Below are 16,505 nucleotides of genomic sequence, written 5' to 3'. Positions count from 1 at the left end.
TCTGTTTGAAACCCATCAGAAAAATTGCAAATTCTATTTGAGACCCACCTGAAAAATTGCAAAATCCACTTGAAAGCCACCTAAAAATTGCACATTCTATTTGAAAGTCATCCAAAAAATTGTAAGTTCTCTATAAAACCCATCCAAAAAACTGCAAATTCTATTTGAAACCCACCTGAAAAATTACAAGGTTAAAAAATGTAAATTCTATTTGAAACCCATCTGAAAAATTACAAAATCCACTTGAAACCCATCTAAAAAATTGTAAATTCTATTTGAAACTCATCCAAAAAATTGTAAGTTCTCTATGAAACCCATCCAAAAACCTGCAGATTCTATTTGAAACCCACCTGAAAAATGACAAAATCCACTTGAAATCAATCTAAAAAATTGCAAATTCCACTTGAAACCCATCTGAAAAATTGTAAATTCTACTTGAAACCCAAGAAATGTAATGTAAGAAAGATCTCTTTGTAATTCTTCACTAGAAGAAAACTCAGCTTTAATTAAGTCTAATGAAGATCCATCCTCATCACAGTGAGAAAACCAAGATCCCACCAAGTTTCCTACACCCTTTTGCTCATTAATTGTTGAAATTTAATTGGAGGCAGGATTCATTTGCCTGAAGGACTGACAGAGGTGTTTGTTACTATTTCCTCCCTGTGAGACTTTTGTGAGTCACTTCTGGAACATTTCTATTTCTGCTTTTATGAAGTATTAAATGCTAAAAGGAAATTTTAGGTGTAGCAGTTTCCCATCCACTGGATTGTGTTTTATTGGCCAAGGGAGTTGGGGAAAAAGGGGAAATTTCAATGTACACACTCAAATCCTGCTGCCTCAGGAAAATCTCACAGCTGCATTTCTTTTTTGAGTCCAGAAATTAAACAAGAAGAACTTTCTGCTGTTTCATTCTTCCAGCAGCTCCTCAGAGAATTCCTTCCTTTTGCTTTCTTGTTTCTTGCAGTCAAATCTTCCCATTTCTGCTCCCACATCCCAATCCTGAGCTTTGTGCTGAGCTCAGAGTGAGTCAGCCCCACCCCACAGCTACTGGGGAGCATCATTTTACACCAGAAATAACCAAAAATGCTGGAATGACACCATTTCCTCTTTTTTCAGGTCTTGAACAACATCAAATCTTATGAATGCATTTGATTCTTTTTGCCAGACGGTTCCTGGAAGGTAGAATGCTTTCTAAACATGATTTAGGGACTCTGGTGGAGACTCACATCTTACTGGCTGGGTTTTTAATCCCCACATTTCCCTGATTTCCTTCTCCTTGGAGTCACTTCCCAACTATTCCTCCTGCTGCAGAACCCCATTCCTGAAACCTGGATCTTCTCCTGGCAGTTTCTTCACAGAAATGTTGATGGTTCTGCATCAGACCTGCCCAGGGAACTTGGACTGGGAATTGAGGACTGAATTTTTGCAAAAAGAAATGCACTCAGACATGGCAGCTTTGCCTTCAGGCTGGGAGGGGTGTGCTCAGCCTTTATTTGTTGGACTCACAGCTGCTCTGGTCTCCAGCAGCTGCAGGAAGGGACAAATCCTCAGTCCTGGCACGTTTTGGGGCTGGGGGAGCTGGGAGGCTCTCATCAGATGGCAGTGGCTTCTCTGGAAAAAAATCAGACAGGAAAATCATTTCAAATGAATAAATTCAGATTTAAAATCCACCCAGCCCTGGTCTGAGAGTGTCCAGCACCTGCAACAAGGATAAGCTGTTTTCAAAGACAAAAGTCTTTGAAAAGCTGGAGAACATCACCCCCATGAATTTATCCTTGGTGCTACAAAACTGTAGGGACAGCCACCATCAGCTGCCCCAGAGCAGGGAGAACACATTTCATACTGCCCAAAGCACCTCTCAAAACAATCTCAAGGCAGAACACATTTCATACTGCCCAAAGCACCTCTCAAAACAATCTCAAGGCAGAACACATTTCATACTGCCCAAAGCACCTCTCAAAACAATCTCAAGGCAGAACACATTTCATACTGCCCAAAGCACCTCTCAAAACAATCTCAATCTCTCAAAGCACGCATCAAAACTAAGGAGAAGCTTCAGAAATTGTAATCAGAGTGAGGATTTTTTACAATATAAATCTATAATAGAAAAATCTGCCTGGGAAGAGACTTGGCTGGTGTTGAGAGCCACAGAAACTCACCATGGTCCTGTTCTGAGGAAGGAGGGATAGGGGCTGGGTCTGGATATGCAGAGGCTGGGGTGTCTGGCTTCAAGGAAATCAAGTTTATTCTCCTTTAAAAGAGCAGAAAGAATTAAACTGCTTTACAGACATCACTTCCATGAGTGTTTCACTTCAAGATTTAATTAATACAGAATCACTTAACTGCAAAGGTAATTCAGATGTGTTTTACTGCACATTTTCCCTTCTTTTTACAAGTTGAATGGAGCATTATCCACTTCCAATGCGCTGCCATGGGCAGGGCCACCTTCCACTGAAGCAGGGTGCTCAGAGCCCCAGTACAATCAACACCTGGATTATTGGCAATTTCTAAAAAATGAGATCTTTTAGGAAGTCACCTAATCCATGTTTTAAGCTCCACACCAAGGGCCTGGCTAGACTTGCAGAAGGGTTTTTAAACAGCTCCTGGCAGCTGAAGGCTTCAGGTACCACTTTTGTGCACAAAACTGGAGCTGAAGACAGAATCACAGAATATTCTGAGCTGGAAGAGATCCAAGAGGATCAAAGCCCAACTCCTGGCCAAGACAGACACTTTCTGTTGTGAAGGCTCAGGTGAATTTGCTGCCTCACATTTCAAGCAGAAACCTAAAAGCTCCACATTTAGGAGACATTTTGACCTCTTGTTTGCAGCACAACAAAAAAACCCCACATCAAGAGAGCTCCCACTCAGAGCCAGGGCTGGGAATTTGTGTGCAAAGCTCAGCCTTTAAATGCAGCACAAGCACAAATTGCCTTGGCCCTTTTATTTCCAAGTGGAAGGGGCAGCAGAAATCTCACCTGGGTGTTTTGAAACAGGACTGCAGAGTGGTGAGGGTGACCCTCCTGGGCTGGGGGCCTCTGCTGCTCTGGGTGCCTGCCTGGCTGCTCCTCCTCTCCTCTGAGGATGGCCCTGGGGTGCTTTTGATGCCCACAGGGGTGGAAGGGGATGGCCCTGGGGTGCTTTTGATGCCCACAGGGGTGGAAGGGGATGGCCCTGGGGTGCTTTTGATGCCCACAGGGGTGGAAGGGGATGGCCCTGGGGTGCTTTTGATGCCCACAGGGGTGGAAGGCAGCTCCTTCCCAACAGTGCTGGGGGTTTGGGGTTGCACTGGGGGATCCTTGCTGGGAGGGGTCCCCTCTGGCAGCCTGGAACCTGGAGAAATGACTTTGTGGGATTGGCTCTTCTTGGCTTTCTTGTCTGCTGCTGCTCCAGGAGTCCTGACATGGATCTGGGGCTTTTCCTTGAGGGGCACTCCCAGCTCATCCTCCTCGAAGGTGACGAAGGAGCAGTACCCATCCGTGGAGGAAATGGCCAGGAAGGATCCATCACTGGACCTGTTTGGGATTGATTTATTCCCATTAAAGACCAAGATTTTACTTCAACTGATTAAAATAATTCTCTAATTTACAGAGCAAACAGGGATGGATTGCTGCTCAGACACTGAGTGACCACGTGTGTGGCATAAATGAAATACAAAGCCAAGGCAGGGCTCACGGTGGACATGGAAAAAGGACATTTCCCCATGACAATAAACCTCAGGAACACAATTCCTTACCATGAAATGTCACTCAGGGTGTGGTAATGGATGTTGGAGACATAACCAAAGGGGAAGGACTGCTCAGTGTCATAAAAAAGCACAGAATCTTCTGAGGCAACAGCAAACACCAATCGATAGGGGAGGCTGAACAGGGCAGGGGGGGATTTGGGACTGATTTCATCTGCAAAGAAACGAACAGTGAGAATTCTCTTGTATTTATTGCAAGGTAGTGACTGCACTTAGGCATTCATTTAAATAAAATTACAGCATCAATCAGTGTAAACACTGAGCAGACAGCTCTTGCATAAAATGCAAAATTGAACATTTCTGTTGTCTGAAATTTACTTTTTATTTTCTTCGTTGAAAAACAAAAGGGCGCCTTTCTCCCTCTGGATTGCTACTGTTTTGTTTTGTAAATTTTTCCCTGTTTTCCAGCTGGAATTTTTCAGCATATTTATAAGAACTTTAATATTAAAGTCTCCCTTTAGAGGAGCTACAGAGATGAACTGCAGACCCTCATCTCCTTGCTTTGCAACACCATGGATCTAAAATTATGATGGAAATAGAACAGGTAAATCCTGTAAGGAATACTACAAATTTAACCTTGAAAGAAAGGAGCCAAGCTCTGCCTTTCCACCTGAGTAATGCCAGTCTTGTTAAAATATAAACACTCCTGGACCCACAATAAAGTTGGATTAAATAAATACAAAACAAATTCTTGTGCAACTTCACATAATCCTGCCCCCAGCTCAGAATTCCTGCTCTGCCCAGTAACACCAGCACTGCTTCCTTGAATAAACACCAGTGGTTGTGGCAAACTCCTCCAACTCCCTGTGATGTGGGCAGCTGAGACTAACAGGAATTATTTCACTGCACTGCTCCTCTGGTGCTAAACCAGGTTATTTCTTTTGAACACAAAATGGTTAACAGCTGAAGGAAAATATTTCACAGTGCTCCTGCAGCCTGAGAGGCCAAGGAACAACATTCATCCCCTCTACCAAAAGCAACTCATGAGGGACTTGAGGTGAACTCAGGGCCTCAGAGTCAGGAAGCAACTTCTCAGCACTGTCTCAGAGGAATGAATGCTGAAAGGCTGGGGCATAAAACAGTGTCCAGCCACATCTTTTCCCAGATTTGCTGGGAGTTCCCACTCCCTGAAGTGGGAAAGTTCCCACTCCCTGAAGCTTCCCATATGTCTTAGGTTGGAAATGGGTCTGTGTGTTCTGTTCCCATCTGTCAGAGCTGGGGCAGTTCTCTGCTGTCCATGGGGCAGTTTTTCCTTTCTCTCTCCCACAGCCAATCCTCCCTGCAGGAGATCTCTGCTGTCCATGGCCACTGAGTGTCCCTGCAGGGCTGATCCAATCCCATCATCCCATGGGGAGATGCTGCATTGCCCAGGGGAGGAGCCAAGCATTCCTACCTGGATCCAATCTGAGGTGCTGGGACAGCCCAGCAGCCTTTGCCCAGGGCATTGCCAGAGGAGCAGCTTCTGCTGCCCTGCATGGCCAGAGGGAGCCCAGGCCCATCTGCAGCAGCCCTGGAGCTGCAGAGGAAAACTCCCCCCTTGTGCAGGATCCCTGCTCCAGCAGAGCCACAGCTGGCACTGCAGGAGGGCTGAGCCCCCATGGGATGGGGCTGTGCCACCCCCTGACACACAGGGGGGCACCTCCTATTCTGACTTTGTCAGTGGTTTTTTGTTTGTTTGTACTATTGCATTTGTATTTTTAATTTTCCCAGTAAAGAGCTGTTATTCCTACTCCCATATCCTTGCCTGAGAGTCCCTTCATTTCAAAGTTATAATCATTCAGACTGTAACAATTTGCATGTTGTATTTCAGGGAGGCTCCTGCCTTCCTGAGCACCCAGCTGCCTTCCCAAGCCCCCACACCATACCTTCAGCAGAGGCTCCTCTCAGCTCAAAGTACACAGGGCAGCAGCGAACAGCCAGAGTGCCCTTGCCAGGACAGGGCAGGTGACCCACGGGCCTTCAGAGAGAGCCAGGAGTTCAGAAAACACATTTGCACTATTGGAATTGCTTATTTTTTATATCCAAACAGATTTTTATCTCACTAAACCCCTACCTTTTAAGATTGTTTCTGGAGAAAACATAGGTGGTGTTTGTAACGTTCTCTCCTGATTCCACACAGCCAGCTGCAAAAACAAAGATTCCAGCATTACTCATCACCTCAGAGAGCTCCTGAGCACACACCTTGTGTCCACAAACATTCCAGTTCCTGGCAATTAGGCCTCTCCAGAAATATTCTAATTCCCAGGAATTAGGCTTGTCAGTTGGGCAAAAGCTGAATACAACTTAAAAAGGCATCCCAAATATTTATTTAGTGCTGGTTTTGTTTTCCCTTATACACTTCCCTCTTCAAAGCTGCTTTTTGATGTTGCCAGACATCAATAAAAGCAGGGTTTGGACAGGCACACACTGATCCCTCCTTGCTGGGCTGTTTTTACTCTGAATGCAGAATGTTCTGAGGGAAGGACAAAATCAAAAAAAACCCCACTCATTATCCTTCATTTCTATCTTAAGACTTCTGGTGTTGCAATTTATCCAGCAAAATGCCATAAATAGCACTTTTATCACAGGAGAAAGTTGATGTTGTGGATTGCTGATGGAGAATATTGTGGAATTTTTATTTTCTTCAATAAGGAAAATGAGGAATGGCTTAATTAGGATAAATCAGCATCACTGAGATGCAGGAAATATTAAGGAACATTCAAATTAGGATATAAGAGATTGAGGGAGCTGGGAAAGGGGCTCAGCCTGGAGAAACCTTAGGTTCTTAGGGAATGCTTTGGGTTGGGAGCCATTTCAGCTCAGGGGGCCCTTGTGGCTCTGCTGCCAGGAGGGCACAGCCGGGGGGTCGGGCTCTGCTCCCAGGGCACAGGGACAGGAGCAGAGGGAACGGCCTCAGGCTGGGCCAGGGCAGGCTCAGCTTGGACAGCAGCAGCAATTTGCCCATGGCAAGGGAGCTCAGGCCTTGGCAGGGGCTGCCCAGGGAGCTTTGCAGTGCCCAGCCCTGCAGGTGTCCCCTGCAGGTGGCACTGAGTGCTCTGGGCTGGGGACAAGGTGGGGATGGGTGACAGCTTGGATTCCATGACCTTGGGAATGTTTTCCAAGCTCAGTGACACAGCCCAAGTGCCAGGAGATGTCCCCACACCTGGAGTGAGCAGATAGGAGCCATCAGGAGTGAAGCTGAGCCTGCGGAAAAACGACTTCATGCTGTCGTCGTGAAACATCCGAAAGCTCCTGGCCTGCAACACAGAAATCAGGACTGTGGAAAAGGCCAGGAATGTGCAACTGCCATCCCTGGGACACAAAACATCCACTGGGACACTCCAGCCTGATGGAACTTTTCAAATAAAAGCTTTAAGAAGCCATGGCTCCATCAAGCTCTCTATAAATTCTTCACAGCTAAGAAAAATAATCCTTGATCCCTCTTGAGCTGCAAAGCAAAACACTCCCAGAGCTGTCACCTTAAAGCAGCCATCAAAAAACAGTCATAACCTGGAGAACAACATTGTTTAACACCCAGTGCTGCTCAGGCATCTCGTGCTAACCCCAGGATTAGAGGTTGAAAGAAAACTTCTCCCATGGCAAAGTGCCTGCTCTCAGGCCTGTTCTTCAGTGTCCATAAAACTCTTACCAATGCTTTCCCCCAAAAAGAAAAGGAATGAATAGAAGGAATTAAGAAAGTTACAGCCAGCCTGGAGGTGTTATTTTACTATCACTTAAAGCTGTTTGGGAGGAAACAAAAGCTCTTTGTTTTCCCTCTTAGGGTTAGAGTTTCCTAAATAATCCCTAAATCATATTTTTCTTCACAATCTAATTACCTTCTTGAAAATTCCTGGCTGTTAACTTTAAAATATTATTACTATTAACTTTAAAATATTATCACTATTAACTTTAAAATATTATTACTATTAACTTTAAAATATTATTACTATTATTATTCACATCCATTCATAAACTCCAGGCTACTGCCAGGTATGTTTGAAGTTTTCCCTGTTAAGAACTGTTTTCTCCACACTATTTTTAATTTTTACAGCTAAAGGATTACCTTACTGCTTACATCAGCAAAAAATTTTGGGGATGTGGTTTCGGGGTGATGATGGTGGGAGTGGATGAGTGTGAAGGTTTCTTGCAACCTTGATGATTCTACAACATAGGAATTGTTTGAATGGAAAATATTGGATCTTTTGGTTTCATGGAACAGGAAGTTTAGATAAAAGAGCCCCCAGCAGAGTTTGCAGCCCCAGCAGAAGCAGGTACCTCTCCTTCAGCTCCCGACCCCGATGGCATCTTGGTGACATTGAAGGCCACTCGCTTGGTCTGGGTGCTGTAAACTCGCAGGACCCTGCGTGGGAGAGCAGAGTGAGCCAGCAGGGAATGATGGAGTGCATGGGGTTGGGAGGGACAGGAAAAATCAGCCATTGCTGCCATGGCAGGGACACCTCCCACTGCCCCAGGTGCTCCCAGCCCCAGTGTCCAACCTGGCCTTGGGCACTGCCAGGGATCCAGGGATGGAATTCCATCCCAGCCCTGCCCACCCTGCCAGGGAATAATTCCTCATTGCCAAGATCCCATCCAGCCCTGCCTTGTGGCAGTGGGAGCCATTCCCTGGGTGCTGTCCCTGCATCCCTGTGTCCTGTCCTTCAAGCCCTGAGAGGAAGCCCTGAGGGAGCTGGGGGTGCTCAGCCTGGAGCAAAGGAGACTCAGGGCTGCCCTCCTCACTCTGCACAGCTCCTGAAAGGGGCCTGTGCTCAGCTGGCCCTGGGCTCTTTCTCCAGCAGCACTGACACAACCAGAGCACACAGCCTTGAGCTGCACCAAGGGAAATCCAGGCTGGAGAGCAGGGAAAAGGTTTTTCCAGCAAGGGTGAGAAAGTTCTGGAATGGCTGCCCAGGGAGGTGGTGGAGTCCCCATGCCTGGGTGTGTTTAACAAAGCCTGGATGTGGCACTGGGTGCCAGGGTTCAGTTGAGGGGTTGGGGCTGGGCTGGACTCCATGGCCTTGAAGGTCTCTTCCAACCCAGGGATTCTGGGAATTCTGGGAATTCTGTGAAATTGTCTCTCTCCAGCTTTCCTGGGGCTCCTGCAGGCCCTGCAAGGCCACCCTGAGGTCATCCCAAAGCTTCTCCTGTGCAGGTGAACAATCCCAGCTCTCCCAGCCTTTCCTATGAACAGCTTCCATTCACCCCAAGTTTCCCAAAAATGCCCCAGGATCTCCCTTCTCAGTCAGCAGCTCAAAATATAAAAATATAAACCTGGAGCACCAGTTGACCATTAGGTAAAATCCTCCTCACGGGACACCACCAGAGGGATGGATGTGTGTTAATGACCAAAGAATCAATGAACCCCTCACAATGCTTGGCAACCCCTCCACAAGGTTTGGCAGGTCCCAGCATTTGGATTTATGGGGGAATAAGGAAATTAGGAAACAGGGAACTGCCAGGCAGTTCCTACCTGCACTGTGGGCTCCTCAAGGGTGGGAAACAATTAACTACATCTCCTTAGAAACAACAACTACTCACCTTAGAAACAATTAACTACATCTCCATCAGTTCTATCATCATGGAATGCTCTGGGCTGGAAGACACCTTAAAGGTCATTGAATTCCAACCCTGCCTCGAGCAGGGACCTTGCACTGTCCCAGGCTGCTCCATCCCCAAGGATGAATTTATCAGCTCATGAACACAACCATGCAGCACTCTCTGAAGAGTACCAATAATGATCAATAACATAAAAACTTAATTCCTAAAGGAAGACTCCTACAAAAGTTTATGTGCTGCTAAGAGAGACTGCAGGAATCATTTACCTTAAGCCAAAAAATTAACTAAAATATAATTTTACTTTCACATCAGCCTGCTTACACAACAAAGTGAATAAAACAAAATCTCATGTTTATCTGGCATACTTCCTTTTAATTCCTTTTAACCTTGCACTGTCCCAGGCTGCTCCATCCCCAAGGATGAATTTATCAGCTCATAAACACAACCATGCAGCACTCTCTGAAGGGTATCAGTAATGATCAATAACATAAAAATTTAATTCCTAAAGGAATTAAAGGAATTAAGTCTTCCTAAAGGAAGACTCCTACAAAAGTTTATTTGCTGCTAAGAGAGACTGCAGGAATCATTGAGCACAAGCCAAAAAATTAACTAAAATATCATTTTACTTTCACATCAGCCTGCTTACACAACAAAGTGAATAAAGCAAAACCTCATGTTTATCTGGCATACTTCCTTTCAATTCATCCTCCTGGAAAAAGGAATATTCAGGAAAACCACTGAGACCAACAGCTCACCTGTCACAACTCAGGGTTGCAATATACTGGCCCAGAGGATCCCAGGTTACTCCTTGGACATAACTCTTGTGCTCATTAAATATTGAAACTTTCTGTCCTGAAATTACAAACAGCTTTCAGATCATAAATTCCAACGTGTTTCCAAACATTTCAGACATCAAACAAGACAAAAAAATGCTTCAAAATGTAGGGAAATAATTTTTTAAACATACAAGTGTCCATTGGATGGTGGCTGAAAAGATTATCAGCAAAAGTTGCTTTTAAAGTGCCAGTTAAAGGTTTGTTCACTACAAATTTGATCATTAATTAGAATTAATATTAGATCATTATTTAGGGTTTGTTCACTACAAACTTAACAATTAATTAGAATTAATATTAGATTAATATTATGACTCAGATAAGCAAAGGCAGGAGCTCTCTGACCCCACTGATGTTCCACAAGAGAAGTTCTCAGAGCCAAAATATTGATGAGACAAAGTTACAGGGAGTTTTAGAAATACTTTGTTGAATACTGGCACAGGTGGAATTTTTTTATATTATTTAAGTGTTGCTTTCTTGCAAAGAAATACCAGAAGCTGCCAAGTTTCCAAGAAAATAAATAGATTTTCAAAAGGAAAGACACAAACAGAGCTCAGGCCATGCTGCACAACACCAAAAAGTGAAGTAAGAAGTTTGTGCAAGAGTTTTGGGGGGGTAAAAAATGTGTGAAGTTATTTCCTGAATACTCCAAGGTGATCAGATTCCTCAGGTGTAAATTGAGAATATTTTATATCTATTTATTGAGGGCCCTCACACACACACAGAAAATCACACAGAAAAACAATCATCAAAAAGATGTTTCCCATTTTTTGGGGGGGGAAATGCCACAAGCCCCTTCCAGCAGATCTGGAATTCCATGAGATAACTGCAGCATTTACCTTTATTGACATCCCACATGATTGCTGTGTTATCCACAGAAGCAGATGCCATGTAATTTCCATCTGAGGTCCAACAAATATCATACACATCTTCCAAGTGGCCTCTGGAAGGCAGGAAAAAACAATTATTAATTTGAAAATTAAAAGCTATGTGTGAATATGAGTTTTATGAATTTTTAGGTTAAAAAAAAATAGCAAGAGGCAAATAAAAACTCCTGCTGGTGCTTCAAGCACTTCTGCATTCCTCTCACAACAACCTCAGCTGCCAAGAACTGCTGCTTCAGCTTAAAACCATTGCTCTTTGTCCTGTCACCACCTGATTATTCAAAATGTCCCTCTCCCTCCTTTTTCTGAGTCTCATTAACAGGGAGTTAAAAGGATTCATATCAGAGCAAACAAATTGTAGACAGTGCTAGAATTCTACACAAACTGAGAAGTGCACCACATGTTAGAAACCACTGAGAAAACAAAACCACTGAAAAGAAAAACAAACTGACCAAACAATAAATTTACCTCAAAGTTTTAATGACTGCCCAGTTCTCCTTGTTGAGCTGAGCTTCATCATCATCCTGAAACACCAACGGCTCCAGCTCTTTGCTGTCATTCAGCTTCCACAGCAAAATGACAGCATCTGCAGAAGGAACCAGAGCAAGCTGCTCAATTTCCCTTTGTCCCTTTTGTTCATTCAGCTGGATTTCATTTAGTTTAACTTCAAAATTCTGCTGAATGGGGCAGAGGAGAAGCAGCTCTCACCATCCCCTCCTGAGGCCAGGATGTCCCCGCTGGGAGAGAAGCGCACGACGTTGACGGCCTTGGTGTGGCGCGCCAGGTTGGACAGGAACTCCACGATGGCTTTGCCATCCGGGCCCTTCTCCACCTTCCAGATCTGCTTAGGAGAGGGGCACAGGATCATCAGGGTGGGAAGGGCCACCAGCATCACCCCAATCCCTGTCCCCAAGGGCCACATCCAGACTGCTCTGGGACAATTCCAGTGACTCCAAACCCCCCAAGGCCTGACCACTCTGCCACTCCGATTTATTTTCAAATCTCCAATCTGAACCTCCCTCTGATGCAATTTGAGGCCATTTCCTCTCCTCCCTTCCCTTGGTAACGCCTCAGGTTTGAGCTTTTCTATTTTTCACATTCTGTGCTGCTTTAGTGTGTGGGTCTGGGTTCACATTCTGGGATGCTGAGCTCTGTGCACAGAGCAGGGAGACAAAACAATTCCTGCTCCAGCTGGGCACCAAGGACAAATGATCCAAATCTCAGCCCCGGAGCACAAACCCCGTGGGCTGGAGAGAGAAGAACAAGCAGGGTGGGACTGCAGGGGCTAAAGCTGGAATGGGACAATGAACTGCAAGATGCAAATGGAGCAGAACTGATCCCAGGGACAGAGCCCGTGCCCGGCCGTGCATTTTGGGGCCATTTTGGTTCATCTTGGGTGCAGCCCTGGCTGGGCTCTGGTGCTGCCCAAGGTGCATCCATGGAGGAGATGCTTTGAATCAATCCCTGCTTTATTCTGTAGCTCTGCCCAGCCTCTGCTCTGGGGCAGCCTGCACAAGGCATCAATTTCTGGTGACCATGAATCATTGGGACATGGCAGAAGAGCCTGACCCCACCTCACTCCAGCCTCCTGTCAGGGAGCATATTTTATGTGAAAGAAAAATGACATTTTTTTAGCCCTAAAATAGATATTAAAAAAATCCCTGAAACATATGCACCATCAGGGAAGAATTTGCCAGTGAGGAAGGAAAAAGTTTTACCTGAGACAACTGGAATAAACTACTACAGAGACTATTTACCAGAGTATGTAATGACAAGGGGGAGTGGCTTCATACTAAGAGAGTAGGTTGAGATTGAATATTAGGATGAAACTGTTCCCTGGCAGGGTGGGGAGGAGCTGGGATGAAATTCCCAGAGCAGCTGTGGCTGCCCCTGGATCCCTGGCAGTGCCCAAGGCCAGGTTGGACATTGGGGCTTGGAGCAGCCTGGGACAGTGGGAGGTGTCCCTGGCCATGGCAGGGGTGGCACTGGATGAGCTTTAAGTCCCCTTCCAACCCCAACCTATAATTCTATATACAATCTTACACTCTTTCCTGAAACGATCCACTCCCCTTGGCATGTACCTCCCAATAACCCAGTATTTTGGATAATGAAACCAACCCGACATCTTGATAATGAAACCATCCCAGTATTTTGGCTAACAGCCCCCACACCCCGCACACTCCAGCCCCGGTTCTGCTCACCCTCACGGTTGTGTCCACCCCTGCCGAGGCCAGGCGATTGATCCTCCCATCCGCTCCATGCTGGAAATCCAAGCTGTAAACTGGCTCCTTATTATGCCACACGATTTCACAGGTGATGACCTTCATGTTTCCTGGAGAAAACAGAACAAACCCCGCATCAATTCTTGTTCCTTATGGCTCTGGAGGCCAAACTTTGTGCGCATTTCCCAGGCACCGCTGGCAGAGCCTGGAACTGCACCGCAGTCCATTGACAGGATGCTTTGAGGAAGGCTGTTTCTAAAAGTTGTGATTATTATGGCTAAAGTTCCTGTTTAGGGGTTGTAAGAGGGCGGTATCAAGCCCTGTGCATCGGTTTAAGGCTTGAGAGAAAAACTTTTTTTGGGGGTAACAACCCTGCCCGGAATCCAAACAAGGAGGGAGCACGGGCGGCCCGGCGCGGGCTGGGGAAGGGCAGAGGCGCCGCCGGCCGCTCCCGGAGCCGCGGGGATCCCCAGCCCCGCTCTCCAGACCCCAGGGATCACCAATCCTACTCCCCAGAGCCCCAGAACCCCAAATCCCGGTGCGGCTCCCCCGGCTCGGGTCCCCCCCACTGCCCTCACCTGCGGCCCGCCCGCGGCTCCCGCGCGCTCCCGCCTGCGCCCGCCCCGCGCATGCGCGCGCCCGCCCCGCGCGCCGCCTCAGGAGCTGTCGGGGGCGAAAAAACCGCAAATACATCGGGATAAATCTAAAATGAAAAAAGCCCAGTGCTTGCACTGCTCAAAAGAGTGTTTGTTTTGTTTTGTTTTGATATTTTCATTTCATAGGCATTGCTGTGCTTGACCGGTGTAAATATATAAAAGTCTTAATGGGAAATATGTTTTCGAACTTCCCTATTTCAAATGCAAACCTTTTGCCTGAAAAACATAATAATAATGACAAGTTACATTGTGAGAAAACGGCTTCTGCTTTCACTTCTTGCCCAATGGAAGAAGAGCCTCGGGGCAGGGGAGGTTGAAGCCCAAAATGGGGCTCTGAGAGCTCCCAGACCCCACAGGGCCTCACACAGCAGGGGAGGGAGCAGGAGACGATGAAGGAAAATTAATTCTACATCACAGAATTATGGAATGGTTGGGGTTGGAAGGGATCTTAAAGTGCCACCCAGTGCCACCCCTGCCATGGCAGGGACACCTCCCACTGTCCCAGGCTGCTCCAGCCCCAGTGTCCAGCCTGGCCTTGGGCACTGCCAGGGATCCAGGGGCAGCCCCAGCTGCTCTGGGAATTCCATCCCAGCCCCTCCAGGAGACAATTTCATCCTAATATTCAAATGAAACCATCTCTTAGTTTGAAGCGATTTCTCCTTGTCCTGTCACTCCATCCTTTGAAAATTGTCTCTTTCTTGTCACCTCCCTTCAGGTCCTGAAAGGCCACACTGAGATCACCCCAAAGCTTCTCTTCTCCAGGCTGAACAATCCCAATTCTCTCCGCCTTTCTATTCCCATGGGAGAACTCTTTGTTGTCATCCCTGTGGCACAGCTCACTGTCATTGTCCCCGTACTCTCTGGAGTCTTCTCCTTGGCACAGCCCAAGGGCTGCTGTGGCTCCACATTGTGCCAGGGCCCAACACAATGCTCAGATCCTTCCCAGCCTGGTGCTCTGGTGGCTCCATGGCAGGAGCCTCCTGGCTTGGGGACACAGGGGCTGTGCCCTCCTGTGCCACCCTCATGGGGGACAAGGACAGTGTGAAAAACACCAATCACTTGTTTTTAAAATTTTAAAAATTTAATAGTGATAAAATGGTTATAAAAATAGCACTATTAGAGTAATAAGAATTGGGACAATTTGGTTTAGGACAATATGAGACAATAGAAACAAAGAGTTACGGACATCCAGGTACCTTTTCTGGGCAAAATAAGACCAGAAAAGGACCCACGTTAACAAAGGATTAACCCTTAAAAACAACAGCCTGTTGCACATTCATACACCTCATCCATGATGCATAAATTCCATTCAAACACAGGATTCTGGCTGGGCAGTGTCAGCTTCTTCCTCTGAATCCTGACAACGCCTTCGAGGCAGGAAGAAATTAGTTTCTTCTGATAATGGGGAAATAAATTCTCTTTCTCTGACAGATTCAGGTGTCCTGTGGCTGCTATCTGGTTGTGAGTCCTTTCTTTAAAAACGTGTCCTACATAGCATGGTTTCTATTTTAACATTTTTTAATAACCTAAAACTGTATTTTACACACTACTTAAGAGAATTAATACAGCATAACTTTCTAACACAACACATATAATAATCATTTTATTATTTGCAAAAAGCCAATCATAAAATATGCATTTTTCACAGCAGTAACACCCTGAGTCAAGGGTGTTGGGCTGCAGGAGAAGCCCAGGATGGGCTGTGGGGCTGTGGCCCCATGTCCCTTGTGCTCCCCAGCTCTGTGTCCCTCGAGTCCCCTGGGCAGGGCAGCCGTGGCAGAGGTGGCAGAGGTGGCAGTCTGTCCCCACAGAGGGCTGAGGCCTGGCTCTGGCTGCTCTTTCCTCCACAGCTTGGGATGGCCTGTGTGGAAGCTGCTCCTTCCTTCTCCCCCAGTTTGCCACGGTGGGAATTTTTGCCCAAACAGCTCACCTGGATCAGCCTCACCAAGCCTGGCACCCTCCTGGTGTTGTATCTGCACTTTTGCCACTGTCTGCACACTGGAATCTCCTGTGCTGTGCTCATTCCAAACCTTTCCCCTTCCTGTTTGCCTCAGGTGAGTTATCCTGAGGGAACTCCCTCCTTTGGCAGTGTTTGAGAGCATTGATTGAGTTAAGTCATGACAGACCCAGTGCCCTCCTCATCCATCTCCATCAATCTTAAACCCACATCCCAGGGACCCCCAAACCCTGAGCCACAAACCAACCCCTTCCTTCTCCATCTCTTTCCAGCTGAGGGAGAAGGATGTGTATGGAATAGGGGATTTTAAAATTATTTTTACCAAAGTCCTGAGGAGTTCCACAGCAGTAGGAACTGCCTTAGGATGGTGCAAGTCCACGTGCTCGGTGAATTTCTGAAGGCAAGGAAGCTCATCCATGAATCAACAGCAGAACTTCCTGAAATTCTGGAATTTCAGCTCTGGAATTCAGCTGAATTTGGAAATTTGAAAATTTCCAAATTTGATTTTGGAAATTTCAGCTGGATTCTGGAAATTCAGCTCTCTGAAATTCAGCTCCATTCCGTTAACACCCTCTGGATTATACCAGTGCTGCTTTTTCCATATCCAGGACATTCCCATCCCATTTCCATACCAGTCCTACACCAGACTGAGCCAGGCTTTATTTAGAAACAAACACAA

At 46.3% G+C, this 16,505-nt stretch overlaps 2 protein-coding genes across 2 annotated transcripts in view; both read right to left on the bottom strand.

The window, feature by feature from the left end:
• The window catches only part of DOP1B (DOP1 leucine zipper like protein B), a 169,931-nt gene that overhangs the window by 55,571 nt on the left and 97,855 nt on the right, over window positions 1-16,505 (bottom strand). The window lies entirely within an intron of this gene.
• Window positions 486-13,876, bottom strand: CHAF1B (chromatin assembly factor 1 subunit B). Its single transcript, XM_054628497.2, has 14 exons — window positions 13,792-13,876; window positions 13,193-13,323; window positions 11,700-11,832; window positions 11,460-11,577; window positions 10,947-11,050; window positions 10,030-10,126; window positions 7,997-8,081; window positions 6,885-6,978; window positions 5,796-5,865; window positions 5,608-5,699; window positions 3,734-3,896; window positions 2,976-3,512; window positions 2,160-2,251; window positions 486-1,611 (listed from the first exon to the last, which is right to left on the bottom strand). The coding sequence occupies exons 2-14, from the start codon at window positions 13,316-13,318 to the stop codon at window positions 1,490-1,492; spliced, it is 1,833 nt and encodes a 610-aa protein (XP_054484472.2). The 5' UTR covers window positions 13,319-13,323; window positions 13,792-13,876; the 3' UTR covers window positions 486-1,489.

This window comes from Agelaius phoeniceus, chromosome 2, assembly GCF_051311805.1.
Source record: "Agelaius phoeniceus isolate bAgePho1 chromosome 2, bAgePho1.hap1, whole genome shotgun sequence".
In the NCBI taxonomy this organism is placed as follows: domain Eukaryota; kingdom Metazoa; phylum Chordata; class Aves; order Passeriformes; family Icteridae; genus Agelaius; species Agelaius phoeniceus.
Note: the sequence above shows the minus strand (reverse complement) of the source record. Positions and strands in the feature narration are given on the sequence as shown.